The sequence below is a fragment of the Microtus ochrogaster genome (assembly GCF_000317375.1).
Source record: "Microtus ochrogaster isolate Prairie Vole_2 chromosome 14 unlocalized genomic scaffold, MicOch1.0 chr14_random_1, whole genome shotgun sequence".
In the NCBI taxonomy this organism is placed as follows: Eukaryota; Metazoa; Chordata; class Mammalia; order Rodentia; family Cricetidae; genus Microtus; species Microtus ochrogaster.
The window spans coordinates 946,624-971,011 of record NW_004949096.1 but is presented as its reverse complement, the minus strand read 5'-3'; the positions used below and the strand labels follow the sequence as shown (position 1 = coordinate 971,011).

Here is a 24,388-nt window from a genome sequence, read left to right as displayed (position 1 = left end):
AATACAAAGGCTTTGGCATGGTTTTTACAATCAACAATGGTTAATTTTGATATGTATTTGTGAACAACTTCAAAACACTTAGGTTTAAAACTCTTGCAAGCACTTTTAATTGATTAGGAATGAATTCTAAATGCACAAAATGATTGGACTGTGAACAGTAATACAGCTATATCTAAGAACAATTAATTTTTTTGCTGGCCAAGAAAGAAACAAATGATTGCATGAAAATGTGTATAAAACATCTATAGAGTATTCTTGTCAAATATAAATGAAATTAACTTTATTATAGAAATCATTCTGAGGATTTCTAGGGAAGACAAATACTTACATTTTGACATAAAACAAATTGGATTATATCGAAGACACGCTCTACCTTTTAGCTATCAACTTCTCCTTGAATTTATATCTTACCCTTTTTGCACATAAACTTCATCTGTTAACAACCTTTGGAAAACCAATGGATATTTCTTACATATATCTAGTGTGTGTTGTTCCAGGTTTAATTATATGCAAAGGAATGATACAAACTTGGAACATCGGTCCATAAACTATGAACAGATGGGTAGAAGTATTCGATATATCTTGATAAAACTCTTAAATCCATGGCAAATCTTGTCAATCATGGTTTCCTTTAAACAACCACATGAGCCAACACAGATCCAAGGTCCACCAGCCTGGGTTGTTCTTTTCTTCGTTATAACATACAAATGCCCATTTACAAATAATACACCAAAATTAATAAAAGTTTGGATACCAAAATGAAGATTTGTTCCAACTGATACCGCGCCTTCTGTATGCAAAGGTCCTTGTTTCTAGTCCATTCCCGGGCTCCAATACAGGACACAGTTGCAGAGTGAAGTGCTTCTAACAGCCATTTCTCTTTCCTTCCTGAACACCCAACTATCGTGTCCACATAGTCACTGACTGAGTGAACACGGTTTCCTCTCTCGGTCACGCTCTCTCTTTACTGTAATCGGGGCCAGTACTGAGACATGTCAGGTTCACTCCCGGGAACTTGGACAGGAACTGACACTCCGGGGGAAATGAGTCCTGTAAATGAATAAAGAAAACAGGATAGCCACGAGGGTAGACTCTAAAGATGGCGCGGCATGAACACACAGACTTTCTAAAACCCCTGACATTTCATAACACTTCTCTTTTACTTTACAGTAAAATAAAAGGCTTCCAATCATTAGAAAGAAAAGGAGACCTTTAGAAACTAGAGACTATGCTCCCACATACCTCCTGAAACCCAAATCAACCTCCCCCTCATTTAGAAGTTTCTCAGTACAGCCATCTCTGGAAGACTTATGTGGTACCTCTCCAGCTGGCATCAAGAAGCTAGAAGATGTATAAGTCTTCCAAAAATACCTACATCAAGCTCAGTGGACCCTCTCAACTGTCCAGCTCAGGCCAAGATGTCTTCTGAAAATTTGATCTTGGGCCTTGTCGTCATCCGCGGTCTCTGTGATCACATCTACCACCATAAATGATGTCTCTTTTCTCTATATGGTGTCAACTCACTAACTTAACTGAATTTCCCTTTTCAGTCAGTTTTCTCTAAAGGCAAGAGCAGTAAAATGTTCACCATGCCCCTTAATGCAAGGCCAGAGGTTTCTTCTCAAGTCACCCGTAGAACAGTTGAGGTCATCGATTGGCCAAAGAGACCCAGTAGACCCCTCCACACAACTACAGAGAGCTCACCTGTTGAAGTGGTCCCCGAGGTGCCCATGGGCTGACTGTTCATGTGTGTTTGCATGTGCGGAGGGGTATAGGTGTCATAACTTCGCCCATTTACCGAAGGGCTGGTGGGTAGCATGCAGGAGTATGAAGAGGTCTGGCTGGGGACTGGGGGCTGCCGAGAGACAGAGAAACCTGTGATTACCAGAACCACATCACACAGCCCCATCCTGGGGTTCCTGCCTCTCCCCAGAGCCTCTGCCAGCAAGCCTGGTCATTACTGATGCCTCCTTGGAATGTACTAGAATTCCATATAATGAGTCTAAGCATGACCCTTCATCATCAGCCACCACCAGGGCAAAGCCACCTGTGTGACAAATGTCTAGAACAATACATTCAAACACGCAGTCAGTGTTGGCAGTCTGCACTCTTTTACCTCGCAGGAGTTCCTAGCACAAACCTAGAGCTGTCTAAGAATGCTAAGATCCCCAAATTGCCTAGTTCAACTTCGGGGAAGAGAGCAATAGGAGGAATCAGGGGACTCTGGGAACATTCCAGTGCTGTACTTGGAAAAGCAGAGTTTTGTTTTGTTTTGTTTTTTAAATATGCAACCATAGTGGAGTGAGGTTAAAGAGGTCAGAAGTGTCAGCGAGTGAATGTAACTTGAACAGGACCTGAGAATTAACTGACTTCCTAACTAACCGCAAAGTCCTGTTTGAGTCACATCCATAAGATGTGTTGCTGTCTTCTAAGCATTCAGAATGGAAATATTGAGGAGATAAACTTCTCTTGTAACTAAATAAGAAGTAAAGAAATATGCAGAGCCAGAATAATCCCCCGCTTCGGAGTCCTCATAGGTTATCTGAGGTCAGAAAACTGATGAGGTAAATCGGAAGCCCAGTGTCAGCAATAGCTGCTCTGCATGTGCTTGACACCCCCAAATCCTCACTCACAAAGACTGACACCCCCAAATCCTCATTCACAAAGACTGGCACCTGCTGAAGAAGGCACCCATTCTTTGCAAGACAGAGGATTTTGCTCAACAGGATGAAGCCACTGACAGAGAGGCCACTCCTCCCATTCCAAAACTTAAAGAGGCGTTTTCTCTGAACTGTAAAACCACAGATCCTTTTTTTATTTTCCTTGTTCGATGAAGCCGTTTACTTTTGTTATTGTACAATCTGAATAATTTTTGAAAGTCAATGTTTAAAATCAATCAACCCAACATATTTCTTTATATGTAGAAGCAAGCTTAACGCAATCCAGCATCTAATTATTCCATTTTGGTTTTGCATGTGCACACTACATCACGCTCACAGACACCTAGATGTTGCTATAAGATATAACACCACATGACACACTCAGTGGCCTCATTAACGTCAGATGCTCACGTCAAGTCTAAAAAGGCAAGCAGGCACAAAGGGCCCTGCCGGGATTTCAGCTTGCATTTGTTTCTACTTCCTGCAATCACTTCCCCTAGGCAACCTGACTTCTGGAAAATTCCAGGTTACAGCAATACTAACTAATGGACTGTGGGTCCCTTCATGTACATCAGTTGTACTATGGCCAATAAAAAGCAAACAAAATTGAAGAGAAACATGTGAATGAATACTCCAGAGTTTTCTATCTAGCTCTTCCAATATTGGTCTGAAGACTGGGAGACTTCTATTTGGCTGTTATTTGAATTCCAAACCTGGCAGAAGATGTTCAATGGATTATAAACAATCTGTGTAACCCCAGAACTGTTTCCAGCATTGACTCCTGCCACCACGCTCTTACAATCAGGCATCTCTATCTAATGGTTGTGCAATCAGGAGACTTAGAAATGCTGATGCAGAAGACCCATCAGAATCCCCCCAGTAAGAATCCACCCAAAGGTCTAGTATGCCCCAGGAGCCCTGTACATCCACCATTAGAAAGTGCCAGCTGAATCCAGGACTGCCCCTAAGAGCACAGGCCAGGGCACCAAACTGAGAATCCCACCAGCTTTCTAGGCAGCAAAGATTAACTCCCACCTATCACATCACCTACAGCTGATACACACTACATTTCAAGCAAACGCTCTCTAGTACATGTTTACTTTGAAATAAAGAACTAGTTTTCCTATTTTAGTAAATGTCTTTCACTGTGTAAAGAGGATTCTCTCTTCTCAGCCCCCCTTTTTTCTTCCTCACTAGTTTCTCACATGGACCAAAAATAATCATCAAAAATACTTCTGCTGATTCTGTATTTATTAATACGAACACACTAACATAAACATGAAGTTTTTACATACTAACATCTTAGTACCTTATAGTATGCCATCATTATTTCCGCTTTATGGCACAAGCTTCATTGGTACCCGAAACAGACTCACACTGCCACCCAGAATTACCCAGCTAACATGATGATAAAAGGCACATTAACTTGACTGAACAGATCGAGTGTTTGTTTTTCGAGGGCACGAATCAATCAGTCAATCAATCATCTCAAAGAGATTGGATTGACTGTCTCAGAGTTGACTGGTCAAGCCAATCACTGTCACAAGAAAGACTCCCAAGGGGGTAAATGCGGCGGATGGGGTCTGCAAGCCCTAACCCATTCCTGGTCCTGTGCAGCAGGTGGCCAGCCTCTCTTACTTGCATAGGCAGGTTGTTTGCCATGGTGAAGCTGGGCATCGGTGGCAGAGCACTGTACGTGTTGGTGAGGGCAGTGTCCGTTCGGCCCAACATGGAGCCTGATGTGAAGGAAGAAACTGCAGAGAAGACAGAGCAAGAAAAGAGAGAAAGGGAATGTCATTTCAGGGTGAGCGCCCAGGGCAAACAGATTTAAGTAGGTTTCCCGGTAGTGGACACTTCAAGTTACCAGGCGTGGTGGGCTGTGGAATCGGCTGGTAGACACTGGTGCTGAAACTGCTGCTGATAGGGATGTGGCTAGGGGTGTTGCTGGCCTGTCTTCTCTGGTTCCTCAGTTTCTCTTCTCTTCTCCATTTGGCCCTTCGATTAGAAAACCATACCTGGAAATGCGGGGAACAGGTTAGCCCTGTGCTCCCTACCGCCACAAACAAAAACCCCTCCATTCCCACCGTGCCTTAGGACAAGTGGCTCTTTGCAAACTGACCCTGTCACTAGTTATAGAAATGACTGGTATGCAAACAAGGCAAAGAATAAGACTCAATACATAAAAGCCACATAGTCCCTAGGTACCTGTATTCTTGCTTCAGGTAGATCTATTTTGGCTGCTAGTCTTTCCCGGGCAAACACGTCTGGATAATGGGTCCTCTCAAACTCTGAAAGAGTAAGTCGGTTTTATATGTTATTCCAGAACTACACAAAAACATTTGAACCCTGGATCAAACTGTCTGGTGCCACCCCACAGCCATCTCCTCCTACCAATTTCCCTTCAGATAACTCTACAGCGTGTTGGCTGTACTTGCAAGAAATTTCCCGCCAGAACTAAGTGAGGTTTTCTTTGGAATGACATTCAGTGAGTGTTACCATCTGCACCCTGGGACAGCCAGAACATCATTTTCTTTATATGTCAGAATTTGAATCTTTCAACTTACTGGTATGTGAAAAGAAAGAAAACGCACGTGGATACACACTCCCCCAAAAGATGTGCAGAGGGGAGGGGGAGACAGAAGAGGAGGAGGAAGTGGGGGGTTCAGTCTTTTATGCAAAGGACCCCCGCTAAAGTTAGCCCTTTGTGCTGTTCGGTGTGGCATTTACTTTGACTTAAGACTTCTCTGCTTTGAAAAATCCCCATCACCTTTCTCCAGAGCCTCAATCTGCTCCTGGGTGAAAGATGTTCTATTTCTCTGCAGCTTCCGCTTCAGCTGGAGCCGCATTTGAGCCTCGTCCGAATCTTCCCCATTGGAACTGATGGAGTTGGTGTTCTCTCCCCCTCCTTCCTGTTGCTGGCAGCCATCTGCAACAAAAAGAACAGGACAATAAGAGAAAGTGGAACGACATGGGGGGCTCTGAATGGGACTTGCAATAGTTATAAACTCCAGGGACTGGGCAGTCTGCGTCCCCACAAAGCCTCACTAAGGTAATCAGGGGTTAGCCTTCCGGGAAGGACGCTGTCACCTGAGTCCTTTTCCTGTATGATTTCATCTAGAGGAGACCTGACAGTCCTCTCACAGAGCAGCGTTTCTTGGAATGACAAAGCAATCCAAAAAGTTTCCAGGCAAAAGGATCTTCCACTACTGACTCCCCACAGGCCGCAGCCAGTTGCAGCCCTGCAGAAAGTACTTACCTATGGCTGTGTTGGGGAAATAGAGTGATGTGCAAGGTTTCAGCTGATCTATAATCAGTAATTCCTATCTAATCAATTAGATGTTGATAGGTTTGTAGAAAATGCTATTAAGAAACCAAACCAAGCTTGTAATCTTTAAAAAAAATATTTATCTAGTTTTTATTTGAATTCTGCACAGTCAATTTCATTTTAAAGGTTGTGAATTTAGAAGTGCTTGCATTGTTCTGCAGTTTTATTCAACCATTGTGTGAGTGTGTTTCGCCTTGACACCTATTACGAGCACAGCTGTAATTATATCATCACCAAGAACAGGCTATAATTGCTGAAAATGGAATTTTATATTTAGATAAAAGGACTGTCCATTCTTTGTAATGTGTTGCACCAGAGAAAAGTAAGATTTCTTTTAAATTTTTAACGTGTAATTTTAAAAAAGAAATCGTGGAGAGTTCACTAACTAGCTAAATATGCTACGCCGCAGCTGAATCCTCGGCCTATCATTTAAGTGGTACATTTTTAATTAGGGCATTTCCACCACTTTTAATGTAATTTCTATCATTAAACAGGGAAAGTTTCATTGTTTTCCTTTGCGGTGGAGAGATGTGCACTTGGGCTAGCTGGCTCTGCGGTGCACCTTGCCTGCAAGGAGGCAGCCTGGGAAAAGGAAAGGATTCCAGCCCTGGCTGGGCTTCCCAGGGCACTGAAGGCTGAGTCTTGGGTCCTGAGGCCTGTGGTCCCTACTGGATACCAACAGGGACTGTCCCCCTCCCGATCCTAGAAACTTGGCCAGTTTGGGGGGGGAGGGAGGAGGGGCCGCCAGACCTCTGTGGGAATCGACTTGGCCAGGAATATCATTTATAACCAGGAGACAATAGGCAGCGCCTTCAAAGAGTTCAGGGAATTGTGACAGGATCTAGTGGGATCTTTTCAGGAACTTTGAAATGTTTTAAAACCCCAACTTTCTCCCCCATTTAAACAGGCGGATTCATCGGCACTGGCCACCATATGGGCCCTTGGAGATCTATTGAGATGACCACCAACACTTGAATAGCGAGGGGCTGCTTTTCAGCACCACACAATGCCCTGCGAGTAAGGGAAACTATTAAACTCCTGGGGCAGGAGCGTTGGCAAACTTTCGTGGGCAGAATTTTGAGGCCACAATGAGCACGGACAACAAAAGGATTCTCTTGAGGCGTGCAGCGGGCCACATTGTGTTACAAGCCGCCCAGTCAACACACTTTTCAGCGAAGTGTGTTAACCCCTCTGCACCGCTGTCATTAATCACTGTCCTGAGAGCGGGCGCCTCGGTGCTATTTAGGGCGCTTGGCTGGGCGGAGGGGGTGGTGATGGTGGTGGATGGGGGGCCAGGGCAGGGGGTGGAGGGAGGTGAGGGTGGACGAGGACCAGAGTTGGGCCTGAGGGGAGGCGGAAGAAGAGAGGCTAAAGGGAGAGAGTAGGGAGGGAAGGGGAAGAATGGCTTGGGGGAAGGGCGGGGTGGGGGTGTTCCAAAGAGATGTTGGCCAAAAGGTATGAGAAGGGACAGCGGGGAAAATGTGGAGAGGAAAAAGACACTGGAGGGTTGACTGAGGTGGGAGAAAACGACGAAAAGGAGAAGGACGGAGCGTGTATTGGTAAACAAGCCGCAGGCGTCCTGCCCTACATCAGATGGGTGGGGGAGGGGAGGGTCGCTGCAGGAGGAGACACGCCAAACTCACGTGTAGGGGCACACAAGTGGCTGTGCTAATTTGCTGCCCCAGGTCTCTGGAGGACTTTTTAAAGTGTTTTCTCGGAGGGGGGGGGGATGAAGATGGCCTGTCCCTTTTATTGTCTGATTCAATGGAGGACTTTTTTTTTTAAGCCCTTTGGGTCTCCTAGAAAAGTCCATCGGTTACTGCTTTTGGAAAACACAAACACAATCCGGCCTGGTCACTCACGCCTCCACCCAAAAGACAATCCCTGGACCCACCCCTGGCCCTTCTCTAGTATGTTGTATCTTGCCAATTAAACAAAGCTGGGGGTCTCCCTCAGAAGATGCCTGCAGATAGCATTCATCCGTGTCTTTGTCACCCTAATTTTAAAGCGTAGGGATTATATTCATTGCCCTCCAAGTTCAGGCACCACACACAAGCATGCATTGGAGATATAAGCCTAGGGCCTTCACTGACTTGGGGAGTAATATTTAGGGAGAAAAGTAAGCATAGAAGAACAGGAAAACTGCATTTAATTTTTTCCTTTTCATATATTATATATATGAAATATATGTATTTTATATTTTATTTATTTAGTTTAAGTGGAATCAGAGTCAATAAGGAGAAAATGCTGCAGCCACCACCACCACATCTTAACCAAGTCAGAGAACAGAGCTGAAAAAAATATGCTCATTACTCAAAAATAACAGCTGTTTGCAGCCAGGTGGCTGAGTGGTCACTTAGATAGAGCTGGGGTTTTGTTTGGGTTTTTTTGTTTTGTTTTTCTTTTTTTTTTTAGTGGCTTTACCTTCCACCCTTAAATCTTTTAAGAAACTAAAAATAGAAGTTAGAGCTTTCTAATTCCCTACAAGATAAACCTAAGTGGCAGACAATTAAGATATCTCCTTTAAAAAGGCGTCCCCCCTCCTAGCGGCGCAAAGAAGGGACCTTCAATGAGAGCTGCACACCTCCCTGCCTAATCCGAGCAGAGAGTGAAAGCACCTTCCATTATCCCAGCCCCAAGACCATCTGACGCAGGCGATAGGATTTGGTTCCTGGAAGAAGAAGAAGGAGAAGGGAGAGAGGGAGAGGGGGAAACAGAAAGAAAGAAGAAGAAAAGACGCTGGGAAGTAAAATCATTCCTTAGTTTCTTAGGGTCTTAATCAGTGAGGCGGAAAACAAGCAAGAAAAGATAGCAACGCGGTTGCGGAACCTTTTCAGCTCTGGAGCGCGAATCAAAACATTGAAGCATCTGTTGAAAGGAGGCTGACTAAATCCTATAGAGGGCCTGGGTATTATGGGGGTTGGGGAGAGGGGAGGAGATGGGAAAGTGTCTTCGTGATCCCTAAAACCACCAAATGGCTGGAGAATTGGGGCTGGATAGAGTCATCTTGTTATTGTCAGCCTCGTCCTCAGGATTTTATTCGCCGCCGCGTGGCGTAGATCAGATGGAAACCATATTTGTCTCCCTCAGAGACCTAACCTCTCCTTATGCTTCTGGAAATGGACTCTTTAAAACCCAAGATCAGCATCTCGGGCCGAGAAAGGGGGCCTGAAAGGGAGGGAGATGCTCTTAGCACCAAAAGGCCAGAGGAATCCCCAGGAACTTAAGCCTCGCAAACTGACACTCACCAACAGAGCCTGAGGTCCCCACGCCCAAGATTCTAAGCTCCTTTGGAGCCGCGCTTCCTCCCCACGCTGGAGGTGGGCAGAGAGTCTTGGGGGAGGGGAGCACTTAGATGGGGGGTACACAGGGTGGGTGGGTAGGACGCTTAGGAAGTGTACCACCAGCATTCTCTAGTAACTAGCTGCATTAAGTTAAAAGTCTCTAAACTAGCGCCACCTCTCGCCCCCAGTGGTCACCACCAGGCCCTTACGGTTTTGTCTGTAGCTCCGCTGCACCCAGAAATGAAAAAACTGCCCTAAACAGGCCGCGCTACACCTCCAGAGGAAGCTTCTGCCCTGGTCTTTAGTCTCAGAAACAGAAGGGGATGTCCATTCCCTGAGCCCCAAGCAAACGTGAGCCCTAAACACCAGGGAGACCCAGGGGTGGAGGCTTCTGGCCTCAGCCCCCCCTAGGTCTGAACTTCTGGGCCTTTTGCCTACAACCGAGACACCTTCGATCTAGTGGGCGGGGAAGGGGTCAGCAGGACTCCGGAGTGCTGGGGGTGGAGAGAGGAAGGTCAGCAGATGGAGTTCCAGTTTCGCTGGCGTGTGTTCTGTGGGTATGCGTGCGGGAGTCCTGCAGCTTCAACCGTCAGGCAGTGCAGGGTTGGCTACATCTTTCCCTAGTTGGTCTTACTGGAAACCGGAGAGAAAGGCCTGAACCTGTGAGTTTTCTGAGCTCCAACTATCAAGGCTGCAGGTTCGAGGTCACGTGAGCAGGGTCACCCAGGGGAGTCAGGGCCTGCATCAGGAAGCCCCGCACTGGCCTGGTGCGGCAGAGCTGGGAGACCAGAAAGGAGCGTTTTTCTCTCTATCGTCCCAGTGTCCGTCCTATATTGTTTTCTGCTCTTAAAACTGACATGTCTAATTGGCAATTGGTGCCGAATCGTGTCCAGAGGTCTCTTGTGGAACATTTCTACAGCTGTCTCCTTCAACTAGACGCTTATTCATGTCGCCTTAATGAGAAACAAAACGTTCTCTAATGAGCAATTACAGAGCGACAGGATTGTTCCCATAACAAATTCTTGCAAGTGACAGAAGCATCCTTTGTACCAGATATTTCGCATACTGTTACCGATTTTCCCTTCTCTAACCCAGCACTGTGGAGGCGCCCTGCACGCGGGGCTGGTCCAAGAGCTCACCGAGTAGCGGCAGCCTTGCGTCGCCCCCCGGCCCTGAGCCCCCAGGCTCTGTGGTACTCCCGGGAGTGAGACGCCACGTCCCATTATCCCGCATATTATCTCCTTGTCACAAGGACAACAAATACCGATTAATCTTCGGAGTAAACTGTTTCCTGTTCTTGACCAAGTTACCTCGGTGTGAGTGGGAAGGGGAGAGAGCTAACTCGCCAACTCCTCTTCCTACAGCCTTCTCACGGAACCTGGGACTGGACCATAGAGTTCTCAAATATCCTTCCGGGCTCAGAACCTCTCACTGAACCTTCAGCCCGGCACTCAGTTTCCCCACCTCACCACCTCACTTCTAACCAGTTGCCACCCATAAAGAATAAGAACGATAACCAACCAACGGGCAGAGAGGGGGTTAAAATGTTGAAATTGTTAAACTTGGAAGAGGGGGACCAACACTTCCAGTGGCGATCTTCAAATCGACCATGCAAATAGGGGGTGTTCAGCCTCTCCTACCGCCTTAATCAAAGTCTTATAATTTGTCATTTACTTCAAAATCAAATGATGCCAGTGTGCTAGCTTGTCACACTTATACTGCAAGTGGGCTCTGCTGAATTTTAATGTCAGATCTGAAAGGGCACCAAGAGGCTCCCAGCCACTTCATACCGCTGTTGACATACGTAGCCCTCACAGTCAACAAGAATCAACAGGATGGTTTCACAAACACCAGTCACACAAAGTATGAGTTGGGGTACCCAAGCCTTCCAGGGCAGTGCCCTCCTAGGGACTGGGAGCCCAGAGGAGGAAAGAGTTACAGGAGGACGGCTGCTTGAGTTTTACCTTGTGTAGGTTGCCCTGGTACTGAAGTCCCGGGATACCAACCAGGGCGGGTGCCCCAGCTTCCGGTCTGCCCGTTCAACATCCTTAGTTTATCATACATGCCGTCTGCGCCCATCTGTTGCTTTTCGCTAGCCAGGTTGCGAAGAACTCTGTTTATTGATGACACCTGCAAATCAAACCAAATGGTAGTGTCTCCGAAAGACACAGGCACCCGGCCTTCCGTCCCCATTTCAGGTCTCCCAGGTTTTAAAGAATGACCCACCACACATGCAAAAGCTCTCAGTCAGCCCAGGTTTTTAGCTACTCTGTGGAAAGAATGGCAGCTGTCACTTTGTTCCTGGAAATGAAGCTGGGTAAAGAGGAAGGAGCAGTCCTTCACCTCCGTAGATAGTACTAATAACCTAACTCACTGGGTTGCTTGGCTGTCAAAGACTCCCCTCCCCAATAAAAGATTTCTACTTAATTTACAGGTTTATTTTATTGTAGAGCATAAATGAATGTGTGTTGCCTGAAAGACGCTCCAGGCAGGTGCTGGGGAGGGTGGTTTTCATTGTCAAGTTACTCCAGTCTCTTTCCCCAGTTCCTTTAAACCCTGGTTTTTGGCATTCAAATGCACTCCCCACACCTGACTCCCGTTTTCCAGATGGTCAAAAAGTCAAAGCACTATTCCCCTGGTACCATGGAGACCCGTGTAAATGGGGGGGGGGCAAACCAAAAAGACACGGGGAGGGAAAAGAGTGGACGGAGGAAAAAGAAAGAGGTGGTGAGGGGCTTGGGACAAGAAAGGCAAAGGGTCACAATGACTTACACTGGGTATGTTATCGTTGGTACAGACCCCCTCGGATAATAATCTGTCTCGGATTTCCCAAGCAAAGATGGACGGGCACTCCCGTTTATACTGGGCTATTTTGCTCACAACTTCTGGAGTCGCCACTCTTGGTTTACTACCTCCGATTGCCCTGGGTCTGATGGAGCCAGTCTCGTAATACCTGCCCAGAATTTTACTCACACATCCGTTGGACACCTGCATAGGGGAAGTGGACAGAAAACCACATTATTAATAATTTCAAGACAAAAATAAAATTGTTTAAGTATGCATTAAACAATGACAAGCTTACGTTTTCATTGTCCAGCACTTGGACTTTTGCATCTGCATGGGTCTATAACACAAAAATATACCTTCAATGGTACGAGAACTTACTGTAGAGAGCTTTTTTTTTTCTTAAAATTACATTTGTAGCCCTAAAACTACAAATATAATGATACTTTCAGACACTTTGAATTAATTTTAAAAGCTTTTTAAACTATGTTCCTAAACACTGTGTGAAGATGCATTAAAACGAAGTCAGGTTAATTTTTTTTGTGTGCAGAGCTTGCTTAAAGTAGTATTATGTTGTAAAGAACAAAGGGAAAAATAATTGAATTTTGTTTTTACCTTTTTTTCCCTTAAATTTTTGCCCAATTGAGCAGATGTGAATTAGAGGAATAAACAGCATTTGCCTTCTCAAGTCCATATACATTCTTCATATGTATGAAAAGCGCAAACAACTCTCTTAAAATTTGAGGTTAGCGTGGACTGGGGAGAGGGGAATGAGATTATTCCAATTTATATGACTCAGCTCATTACAGTTGATACACTGTTAACATAATGAATGTCTTTAACAAATGCAAAGATATATTTTTTAATCAACACATTTTTTTCTAACGCAGATGAATTATCTTATGTAACTGACTGAGTGAGGTTGAAATAGACAAGGACCATGGTGGAAAGAGAGGGGGAAGCCAGAAGGTAGGGAGTTGGTTGGGATGGAGTGAGTGAGGGTACGGGTCCATAATTAGCATTTACAGTAGGAAATGAAGAGCGGACGCTTAAAGTGTGGAGGGCTGCGGGGGTGGGGGTGGGGTGGGGGCGGCGAGTGGGACAGCCACGGGAGGATCACCTGCAGAATTCGGGAAATGTCGCACGGCCGGGCCCCGCTGTGAGCTAGCTCTACGATCTTCTGCCTGGTGGAGTCCGGCAGTGGCCGCCCGTTGACAAAGACACCACCAAGCTGATTCACTCCGCTGTGACCTGAGGAAAGGAGGAGAGCAAGAAGAAAAGTAGAAGAGAAGAAGGAAGAAGAAGGAGAAGAAGAAGAAGAAGAAGAAGAAGAAGAAGAAGAAGAAGAAGAAGAAGAAGAAGAAGCACAATACAACCTCAGCTCCCTGCCAACCTGTGCAAACCTCAGCAATCAGGTCCTGATTTAAAATTAAAGAAAAAAAAAAGAAGAAAGAAAGAAACACCCAACCACAGGACCAGCAGCCATGCAGGGCATTTGAGACAGCCCAGCCTCAAATCCAGATTGACCCTGCCCATTGGACTGTTGTCAGACTGGAACATATCCACCCAGTACTACCACCCCAACAGTTCCCTGAACCCATTACCCCCTTCATAAGTCTCCAGACCTGCTTGGAACCCACAAGGGACAAACAACAGTTCTTAAAAATCTCCTCCCTAAACGCCACCTCTGAGTGTCATCAGAGAGAACACACTGCAGTTCCTGCACTGTTAGAAGAGCTCTGCGAATCCCAAGCCCTGCAAAGGCTGGGCAGCGCATCAGAAAATCTTTGCATCGTGATTTAACTCTGGCAGAGGCACACAGCATGTAGCAGTGTGTGTGTGTGTGTGTGTGTGTGTGTGTGTGTGTGTGTGTGTAGAATAGAAAAGAACAAATTGATAGCTAGTAAACTCCAACCCGTGCCTCCACAGAAGACATAGGATTGGAAGCCCCCATGCACAGTGTGATCTGCCTGCCCCAACTGCTGAGCAAAGCCGGTAGTCTAAGCACCCGGCCACTACTGGCTTTACTTCCACTGCTGAATTCCGCCCTCCCCCTCAGTCAAAGACACAAATATTAACCGAAACCCAAAACAGAAAGAGAAAAAGACCACATCCCAGTATCAGCCGTGCCTCCTTCAACTCCTGTCTCACAATCTCATCCCATTGTCTGGTCTCGGAGACTAGGGCAGGGAAGGAGCGCCTCCCTGAATTACCCTCTTCGGAAACAACAGGCACACAAATAAAGCCAGGCCCCTCTTCCTCAGCCGTCTCCAACCTGCAGCCCCGTCTCTAGACAGAAGCCCTCTCAGGAGAAGACGGGCTTCCCAGTTCCCAGCTCTTCTCGCCTCTGCTCTCTTCTCTCTTCTCCTGGAGCCTCCTGATAAATTGACTCCAAGAGCCTGTGCTTCTTAGCAATAAATAAGCCCCAAATATAGACGAGGGGGGAAAATATGATGAGCCTCTCTGACATTTGTCTTTAAAATAAAACTAGCTGCACGTCAAGTTTGAGCTTAATTTCTGGAAATAGGCGGAAGTCGCTCCGGATCATGCATGGAAGGCTAATTGAAAAGATCAGTCGGGGCGCTTGTGGCAGCCTTGTCACTTTGTGACAGTGCTCTGCTCCGGGAAATTGCATCGTCACGACAAACGGGACCGTGATAAAACGACCCTTTCCGTCCCTATTTGTAGCTCACTCAGACGAGAATGAACTGCACTCGTCTTCCCTTCGAGGGGAGCTGCGTTTTCAGGGTAGCCCGAGGCTTGGGGCTGCGGGGGTGGGATATAACTCACCAAGGGGGGGCGGGGCCTCAATTCGATGAGAAGTGACAGGCGTTTAGGGATCTGGGCTCCGGCGGCCCGGGCCAGAGCGAGAAGGTACTCTGCACAGTTGCTGGAGATAGTCTCTCTCCAACAGGGCAAGGCCTACCCTGCACTTCCAGTTTCTCTTAAATTTTCTTTATCATCTCTCCTTGGCTTTCTAAGTCTCGTTTACTATGCAGGTTATGGAGGCCCATCTCTGGGCAAACCTTCTCAGAAAAAGAAAGGCCGTCTTAGAGAAATCAAGAGAAACTTTCCAAGCAGAGTCAGGGTAATTTCCCCGTCTACAGATGACAGGGCCTACAAGGCCTCTAATCATAGTTGTTGTTTTTTTTTTTTTTCTCCTCCTCTATTGCAAAAATAACGTGGCCAGCACCTCCACAGCTGCAACCCGCCTGAGCTGGTCCGAGAGACAGTGGGCCAGGACGCCTCTGCCAGCATCGAAATGGCAGCGAGGAAACATAGCTCTAAATTCCCCTTTAGAGGTTAAGCCTCAATCATTGTGTCCCTTCCCTAGGGACTGCTGGCGTTCTTGCCCAGTGGCGATGATTATGCGCCTAGAATTCGACCGCAAAGCTTCTAATAGGAAAACATATGGTGTCAATTTGGATGCTCCGAGCCTTGCGCACACTCGGGAACCAGCGGCACAAAGCCTACAGGCCAACCCGCGACCCGTGCCCCTGTGGGCCTGCCAGCCAGGTCAGCGAGGAGTGGCAAACGCTTGTGGCTGACTGAGTGCCTGGGTCCACCTGAAAACCTGAAGCAGGGGAATCTGAGCTTCAGGGTATTCACTTCGCCAAGGAAAGTGCCTCCAGGGCCAAGGCCTTGGGTCTGACAGTTTCTGCACAAATACACCTTTAAAACTCCCACCTTCGCTCCCTTTCCCGAGTTTAGCTCCCCACCCCATCCTGTGGCATCAATGGGGCAGCCAGGTATTCCGGAACAGGAATCTGAGCTGCTGGGGACTCTCTGAAACCAGTGCAGTTCCACGACCGACCGACTGCAGGTTTCAGGAAGACCTAGGCCTCTCGATGCGGCCAAGCACAGTTGTATCTTTAAACCTCTGTAGACTCCCTAATCTTAACCCGCCCCGTCCTAGTTTCACTGGCTACCGGGCCTGACTTTTAGGCTTAACTCTGTCACGCACCAGCGCCACTGGCTAAACAGAAAGGTTGGGCCCAAAGGGCCTGGCCAAAGGTGAGAAGACAGGCACAAAAGCTGGGGAATCAAAGGTACCAGGAACCTGGATCAACCAGGACCCACAGAACTGCACTTGCCAGGGCAAACTCTTCCCAATTCCTGCCCCATGCAGCCTCCACTCTTCCCAGACTCAGTAACGCCTGCTTTCTACAGGTTGTGCAGATTACTTCCCGGTCAGGATACCGGCTCTGGTGCTCCACTCCCCTTCCCTTCTAGGCGAGTAGCTAGGTGGGGAGGGAAAAAGCTGGCCTGAGATTGACTGGAGGAGGGAAGGCCCCCACCCCTGGGGTCGGAGGAGCTGTTCAGTCTTGGCCAAGCCCAAAGGGGCCTCCTCTTCTCCGGAGAAGCCTTCGCCCCTCCCTGATCAGCCCAGCCCCTCTCTCTGGGGTCAGAGCCCGGGCAGGGGCGGGGAGGGGGTGTGAGTTACAGGATTTTGGGGGGGATGGGGTGGGGTTTCTCCACTGCAGCATCAAAAACTCGGGCGAGTAGTTTTGAAGGGACCCAGCCTCTTCCCTTCTGAAGCACAGTAGAACAAACTTCCTGCCCTCCCTAGCGGGCTACTAGGCACGAACCCTGTACAGCTGGGATAAATTCTCCCCCCTCCCTCCCAGTAGCCTGGACTCCCCAGGGCCCAAGACTCTGTGCGCTCCCCACCGGTCGGCTCGCCTCCAGCCCAAAAGTTTAGCTAAAGACCAGAGACACTCACTGTTCTGCATGCTGGCTCTGGTTGGCGGCCTCCGGGTCCCACGGGGCTCGAATACGGGGCTCTGTTAGCAAAAAAAAAAAAAATGTAGTTAATCCCGGGATTTGCACAGGTAGGCCTGTACTCATACTGAGGAAGACCTGGTGCCTCCTCCTCTGCTTAGAAATTGAGCCACTGATCAGAGAGTCCACCTAGCCCTGCCCTTCTATGCATACAAAATGTACTTAGTGAGCTACTAGTAAAATAATCTAAACTTCACAATCAGTTTCCCAAAATATTTTAGTACTTGGTCTTTGTTAATCAGAAGAAAGATGACCGGTTTTTTTTCCACCTGAACTAATGGTTGTTTTTAAAAAACAAAAAACAAAACAAAACACATCCCACCACCAACAACAACAACAAAAACCACGAAACTTTCAGGGTTTGAAGCCACAAACAGCATCATAGAACTTGCCTGAAAACTGGTATGTATGTCCACTCTTAGAGTAGAAGATCTCACACATCTGCTTGCCCTTAGTTAAAGTCTTCTGCCTAAGACAAAACAGAGGGAAAGTAAGGTATGTCAAATTGGCCCCAAGACATAGGTTTACTGGTTGTCTCAGGCCCACTTGCCACCCAAAATGAATCCAAGGCTAGCTCTTCCTGTGCAGGAACACTAAGACATCGCACTTGGAGTGGCCTTTCCCACAGAAGTCTGCATCCTTCGGAAAACGCTGTTTTGGCTAGGCTTGGGCAAAGTGGGGAATCGAGAGTTGTGATCTCGCTTTGCAAAACTAACAAACATCAAGGAAAGGGGAAGGGTTAAACCTAAAGAACAGAAATGAGGAGAAACAGAGCTGGGAAGGAAAACCACTCACCCCTGAAGTGTGGAGGTGAGGAGGATCTAAGGTCTTGGTGGTGCCTGAGGGCTCAGGTTAGAGAAGTCTGGGCGATTGAGCCTCAGACTAAACTCCCTCCCTTCCTAAGGAATTTCAGCACCTCAATTGTCCCAAGACCCCTAGAACTAAGTTCTTTGGTTACTCTTTTATCCTTCATTCTCCTGCCCTCCCCCTCCCAAAGTCTTTCCAGTCAGACCCTCACAACCAGTCTCTCAGCCCTTTCAGGACATAGCAAGTGGTAAGCCCAACTTTTTACCCTAAACCTCATTTATTGCAATTAACTTTGCTTTTGGTGTTTAGATCTTCCTCGCTTTTCCTGTACTCTGACACATGCTGTCTACCTCGCCTCGCTGCTTTAAAAAGTACAAACAGGAGGGGGTGAACACGGTCGACAAATCTACAGACACCAAACAATGGCTTCTATTCTGCGGCTCTCCCCAAACCCAAAGAGCAAAGCCGAGACTCTCAAGCCAGCAACACCAGGTCCAAGCAAAGGACCCAACAACCCTTCAACTCACAAAGAGAAAAGAGGTACTCCACTCACTAAGTCCTGACTCGAGGCTTCCAGTCCGCCCGCCCTCCCTACCTTCCCTCAAAAAGAGGCTGCTTGGAAGAGCAGTGGAGAAAATAGTAAAGTAATTTCTTGTTATAAATATCTGAAGGTAATTGTGTTGCTGGTGTGAGTTGTTAGGGGCTGTAAAAAGATACAAGGGCACCGTGGGGAGCTCAATTGGGAAAGGAGAGTTACAATAAAGAACCCATTCAAGAGGATTGCCCAGGAAAAAAAGGCGGGGGGGGTGTGTGTGTGTAAAATAATGAAATAGTCACAGCATCATTTTTGTTTTATTTTAAGAAATCACTCTTTTCCCTGATTTGTACTGTGATGATGATTAATCTTGCCACCCTATAAATAATTCCAAGAAATACATTTTTCTCTTCAAGACCTTTTATGACCTAACTTTTAAGTAACTGAGAGGCAGTTTAAATGCATAAATATAAGTTCAGGATGGGAACTTTTCTCTAATTATAACTGGACATAACAGAGGGCTAGAGACCCCCAGTGGGGTTGAGTCTCATAAACCCCCCCATCTCTAGGTCAGTTCCCGAATCCAAGATCATAACACGAACAGAAATCCCACCCAGAACAAAATGTCCATCTTACCTATACATTGGACTCAAGCTGCACAAGATAGCAGGTGGATGGGGTAGAGCAGAATTCTGCTTAGAACAGTAAAACTCCCTGAGCTCCTCTCTCGCCACATTTTACACAGCCTCACCTCCCCATCCTGGCTGGGACCTCCGTGATGCCATTTTAGAAAATTGTCTAGCTGGTCCCTGAAAGAGCTAGCTGATTACTTTTCCAAGCAACTGGGAAGGTGATAGCATTTCAGGTTCCGGTTTTGCTTGGTTCCCACCCTCCACTCCTCTAAGAAGCTATCTAATTACCTAAGTAATCGTTAACACTCAGTGCAAAAGCACCCTGGGAAGCAGGGCACACCCTGCACCCGGAAGCAGTCCTGTTCTTACAGAACCTAGACCCCTTTGCATTAGCCCAAGGCCCAAGCAAAGGCTAGGGCTTTGTATCTCCTTGGTGGGGCCGTAGAGCAGCACCAGGAATGAAGGAGTCATCAGAAATCTCCACAAGTCCATTGGCCCCCAACCCTCCCCACTCCCTGACCCCAACACAAGTCAGAGTTTTCACACCATGCTACTGCTTTAATTATTTAAATTTCAAAACCCATCCTCATATTTCTTAGCTGAAGTGTTAGGAGAAACTTGGTTTCTCCCCCGGCTGATCCCCCCCCTCCTAGAAATTAGCAATTAGGAGGATAAAGTTTACTCTCCAGGGCTAAAGGACAACTGATCAATTGCTTTCAAACATATGCAAAGATCACCAGCAACCCCCCCCCCCCATCAGTGGCCAAAGCTGTTCTTTCTCTTTGCTAAACTTGCTAGGCTTTCAGACATTTTAGCTTTTCATTTCATTTTCTGCTCTTGTCTCCTTCTCAGCCCTTCCCAAGTTCGAGTTTACCATCCAAAATGGTTTAGAAGTGTGTGTGTGTGTGTGTGTGTGTGTGTGTGTGAGAGAGAGAGAGAGTGAGAGAGAGAGAGAGAGAAAGAGAGAGAGAGAGAGAGAGATCATTTGTTTTTAAACTTTCCAGAAAGCATCATTAATGAAAGACCAGATTTTTTAGCACTCGGAAAAAGAAAGCATTTCCACTTGAAATTCAACTCCATTTCCCTCAATTACACTTGCTAAAATTCGAGGCTATTATGGCGCAGGGAGACTGAGAAAATCTGCCCCGGGAAAGAGGCAACAACTTTCTGAACTTTGAAAAGGCACTTTTACTCCTGGGGTCTTCGAATCCAAAAGCTCTCGAATTACTCAGACTAATTAGCTGGGAGAGAACGTGAGCCGACGAGAAGGAAAGCCAATGCTTTCATATAGATTTTTTTTTTCCCTTTAGGCCACACAAAGAAAAAAAATCAGTACACCCGAAAGGGAGGAGCAAATCACCTTTCCAGCTCGAAACTTGTTGAAATGGCAACACTGGGTACAGCTTAGTCAATGGAAAACATGGGAAAATACCCACCAAGAGCCGGAGGTGGGAGTCCATAGGGAGGGAACACCCCCAACTTTCTCAAGATAGAGTAGTGGCAAGACGGGAGAGCCAAGGGTTATTTGCTTGCAAGTCCTAGCTCTGCGCTTCAGTGAGGCTGGAGGCGAGGGCCCTGGGGCTGGATGGAAGCTGGCAGTCCTTGGGATCGGCTCGGAGCTCCCTCGGAGAGCGCGTCCCACCGCCTCGGCCTAGTGGCTTCCTTCACCGCTGTCACTAGCTCCGGGTTTCTCGTGGCCTCCAGCTCGTGGCTGCGATGCCCATCGAGTCGGCTCCGGCTGGCGGCGGGCGCGATGACCCTTTGGCGCTGGAGTGCCGCGGGCAGTTCTGTGCCCAGGAGGTTCTTGCACAAAGCCGGAGCGCGGGCTGGAGGGAGGCGGTGCAGAGAGTCGGCTGGTTGGGCGCTCTCTGCGCGCTGGCTCGGCCCCGGCTGGACAAAAGCATCGCCAGTGGCTGCTCTCCGCGGCCTGGGGCACGGCAGAGCCTCTTCGTCCTCTCCCGCTGACCGCGAGCTTTAGGAGACGCTGCGGCGGAGAGCTGCGGTTTGCGGGGGCGCCTGGAGCCTAGCTGCTCACCGAGAGTTCCAGTCGCAGTTGGCTGGTGTCGAGCCAGCCACCCGCCCCGAGCACCGCGCCGCCGCGGCTCGCGGGACCGTCGCCCTCCGACGCGGGCTTTCGCTGGGAGTAGAAAGTTTGGGCTCCTGCGTGGAAACTTCTCCGGCCCGACTCTCCAGGCGTAGCAGTGGGGGAGGGGACCGGCGAGAAGGGAGGAAAGAAGAGAGGGAGAGGGAGAAACCTGCCTGGATATTGAAATGTAAAGAAATCGAGAAGAAAGAAGAGGACTCACCTTTAAGAGGCATCCTTTCTCTCGGCGTTGTCAAAGCTCCTGTCAAGAGTTTTGTTTGATTGGGCTTTTTTTTGTTTTGTTTTTTGTTGTTTCCCCCCTGTTGTTGCTTAAAGACCACAACGGTTTGAAATGATGGTATTTTTAAGAGAGTTGCTCGTGAGAGTTTTCTCCACGGACGCTGCTGGGTTGGTGTGTGAGAGCAATTCTCAGATCCCTGGGAAGAAGACAGAGATTGACAATAAAAATGGGCTGTCAGCGGCTGGAGAGTGAGAGATAAAGAGTGTGGGTGAAGGAAGTGGCTGCAGCCAGCACACCTATGCTGATTGGTGATGGCTCAAGTGTGTTAATGTGTGTGTGCCGGCGCCCGGCCTCGCCTCCACCGCTCCTCACTGGCCCATTAGCGAAGCCTGACCTCTGTCATCATCCTCCAGCAAAACACTTCCTCCTGCGCCTGAACCAGAGCGGGAAATGAGGCCGAGGCACGGTTCGCTTTTCAAACCCACTAATCACTCCGCAACATGCAAATGCACCGCTCGCTCCCACACAAAATATTGCTTTATGCAAAGCAGCACCGGGGCCTCGAGCCAGCCGATTGGATGCTCCCGCTCCCTGCCTAGTGCAATTGGTCGGTTTGTTTGAATATGAATACACTTGTTTTCGGCTCTGCCGGTGGGTCCCGGCTTTTCTCTCACCAGCTCTGGGCCCCCTGCTCCCAGGCTCTGGCGCTCGCTGAGGTCTCCGGCTCCACGCGCTTCGGCAGCCAGCGCTGCGGCCGCGAACTTGATCAGTCTAATGGAGGCCTCTGGGCTGGAAGTCACGCTGCCCCGGTAACCCCAAGCTGGGCCTGGGGCTGCTAGCCCGTGGAGGTAGCAAGTTTTATCATCTCTACGAGGTCCTTTCTTGCCAGTGTACAGTGGCCTGCTACTCCGCCCCTATCCATCCTCACCTCCTACCCCTAGTCCACACCGGCCTTGGCCCCAGGACACAAAGTACAGCGCTGGCGGCTCTCTAGCCCACCTGGCCTTTAGGAGCACGAGAAAAGAGGCGGGAGAGTCCCTGGATCCCAGCAGCCCCACTCCGGCGATGGTGGCGTGGCGATGCCTAGGCCTGAAGAAGGCCTCCAGGCCGAGAACTCAGCGAGGCCCGCGATCTCCCCGGGCCAGCCTCCCAAGCCTGCCCATTTCCCCACCCCACTCCTGCACCCCGGGCCTTTTCTTCTCTCCTTTCTGCTTTCCGAAGCCACCGTGCTCAGCGGACGCACTGCCCCAGCCTGGAGAGGCCCGAGTAAACACGCCACTTACTTTGTGTACAGAGGATTCTTGTGAAAAGCTCTGAAGAGTCCTCACCAAACACTCTCCAACTTCTCCCACGTGCCATTTGTTGACTAAGTGTGGCAGCTTTTCCAGGCCGTCGAAAGGAGGGGAAGATAAGAAGGGAAGGGAGGTTGTGGAAGCCTGGGGGTGGGGGTGGGGTTTGACCAATGCTGGGAGAGTTTCTGCGAGTGTGTATCCCCGCTGACTTTCTTGGTATGTCAACGTGTGTCGATGTAAGGAAGCGGTTGTCTGTGTGTGGTGCCCATGTATCCCCGCCAAGACTCCCTTCTCTTGGGTCAGCTCAGTCCACGGAGGCAATTCCCCTTCAACTGTTGCCAGAAAACCGGCGAGGAAAGTAAGTAAATGGCTTTTCCCTTCTGACCACACACCAGACGTCCATTTGTTGAATGCCGGACATTAGGGTACACCTCAGTACACTCTAAAGACGTCCCTCGGAGACCGCAGTTTAGGTGACAGGGGAGCAGGCAGCTTCCTTGTCCGGAGCGCTCTAGCAGTCTGCGTGTTCTTAGAGCCTAGAAGTAGTTTCAGGCCTGAGATCCGGAAGACACTCAGAAGCCAGCAAAGGGGAGTGGGATTGGAAACGCTGGGGCAAGGAGGTTGAAATCCACCACCACTGAAGCACTCGGTTCTTCTGATTTAGGGAAAGATCCGAAAGTCAGCCTTCAGCAGTAGTCTCTGCTCATTCGGTTGATCTCTGGCAGGCCACGGTGCCGAATCCCCTTGGGAGCAGGAACCAGGTGGCCACGGCGGCAGGCTGCCTCTGAGCCTGGAGTGAGCATCCAACTCAAGTCCCTGCCAGGGTCCCAGCAGAGCAGCACCCAGGAACCTTAGCAGAAGTCTGAGGACAGAAAAGGCCTTCCTTTACTCGAGCCTGAGGTGTGTTCGCACAACCCGTTCATCTCCTCAGCTCGAGGGAGGTGACTGGCTCCGCGCCTTCCAGACGACCGAGGGCACTGGGTCGGACCAGGGAGGAAACTCCGGCCGGAGGCTAAGAAGGTGGCGCCACTCCCGGGTAGGCGGCCTCCAGTGAGTGAGATTTCGTAGGACCGCGACTTTCAGAGGACCGCAGGAAGTCAAGCTTGGAGTCAGGATCCCAGATCAGAGGAGTCTTCTTTCTCCGTTTCTCCCCTTTTACATCTCAAGCAAGCTTTAAAGACGCATGATGGGGGTGGGGGGTGTCCAGTGACTCTCCCAACTGGAGGCGGCGAATATCATTTTTACAACCTCTCAATTAGCAACCCAGTGGATTAGCACCCTCTTAAGCTTTGCCTAAGAAAGAGGCAGCCATAATCTTGTTGCTATTTCCCCCCAGGGCACTGGCTCTTTCAATCAGCTCCTTCTCCCACCCACAACCCCCACCTCATCTCAGAGAAAAGTTTAACAAAAAAAAAGAAAGAAAGAAAGAAAGAAAAGAACAGAGAGGAAAAAAGAAAGAAAAGAAAAAGAAAAGAAAAAATCAGAAGAGGCTAGGAGCCTAGAGTGAATGATGCTTACGTCATTAAGTGGGACTGGGGGCGCCAAGTGGGACTCTTGGAAACTGCACAAACAAAAAAGAAAAGACTTGGCTGCTTCTAGTGTGTCAATATTTGGGGAGGGGAGCTCAGGAACAGAAACAGGCAGAGTTTCTTAAGTTTGAGAAGAGGGATAAGAGCCTGGAACGCTCTTTCTGGGTTAGTCTCTAAGAGCATGGGGGAGCTGTTTTGTCTTTGGTGGCCCCTCACTTCTGCCAAGTACCTGCTGTGGGATTGACGAGAACTGGGAGGAAGGGGGCTAAAACCAGGGTACAAGCCATCCATAAAATTGAGACAACACTCAGGTCGCCATTTTAACTGCGGCTTTCAACACGTCGGAGGCCCATTCGCTTGTCTTCCAGTGCAAGGATTGATGGGCTGGAGAAGTTGAGCTCTCTTCCTTCTTTCCTTCTTTCCCTCTTTCTTTC

General features: G+C 48.5%; 1 protein-coding gene across 6 annotated transcripts in view; it reads right to left on the bottom strand.

The window, feature by feature from the left end:
• Nucleotides 1–24,388, bottom strand: part of Pax6 (paired box 6) — a 28,342-nt gene continuing 3,954 nt past the window's right edge. The window contains exons 1-14 of one of the 6 annotated variants that reach the window (XM_005364026.2): nucleotides 22,417–22,516; nucleotides 21,116–21,329; nucleotides 17,228–17,304; nucleotides 16,777–16,837; nucleotides 13,174–13,304; nucleotides 12,352–12,393; nucleotides 12,042–12,257; nucleotides 11,234–11,399; nucleotides 5,428–5,586; nucleotides 4,866–4,948; nucleotides 4,525–4,675; nucleotides 4,299–4,414; nucleotides 1,705–1,855; nucleotides 1–1,050 (exon numbers count right to left, since the gene is read on the bottom strand). In XM_005364026.2, coding sequence (XP_005364083.1) covers nucleotides 965–1,050; nucleotides 1,705–1,855; nucleotides 4,299–4,414; nucleotides 4,525–4,675; nucleotides 4,866–4,948; nucleotides 5,428–5,586; nucleotides 11,234–11,399; nucleotides 12,042–12,257; nucleotides 12,352–12,393; nucleotides 13,174–13,304; nucleotides 16,777–16,786 — 1,311 coding nt within the window. In that variant the 5' untranslated portion in view covers nucleotides 16,787–16,837; nucleotides 17,228–17,304; nucleotides 21,116–21,329; nucleotides 22,417–22,516 and the 3' untranslated portion in view covers nucleotides 1–964. Of the gene's footprint in view, nucleotides 1,051–1,704; nucleotides 1,856–4,298; nucleotides 4,415–4,524; nucleotides 4,676–4,865; nucleotides 4,949–5,427; nucleotides 5,587–11,233; nucleotides 11,400–12,041; nucleotides 12,258–12,351; nucleotides 12,394–13,173; nucleotides 13,305–14,266; nucleotides 14,317–16,776; nucleotides 16,838–17,227; nucleotides 17,305–20,245; nucleotides 20,510–21,115; nucleotides 21,330–21,429; nucleotides 21,620–22,416; nucleotides 22,517–24,388 lie in introns of those variants that run through there. The other 5 variants (XM_026787742.1, XM_005364025.3, XM_013352738.2 and 2 more) reach the window with 5 other exon arrangements.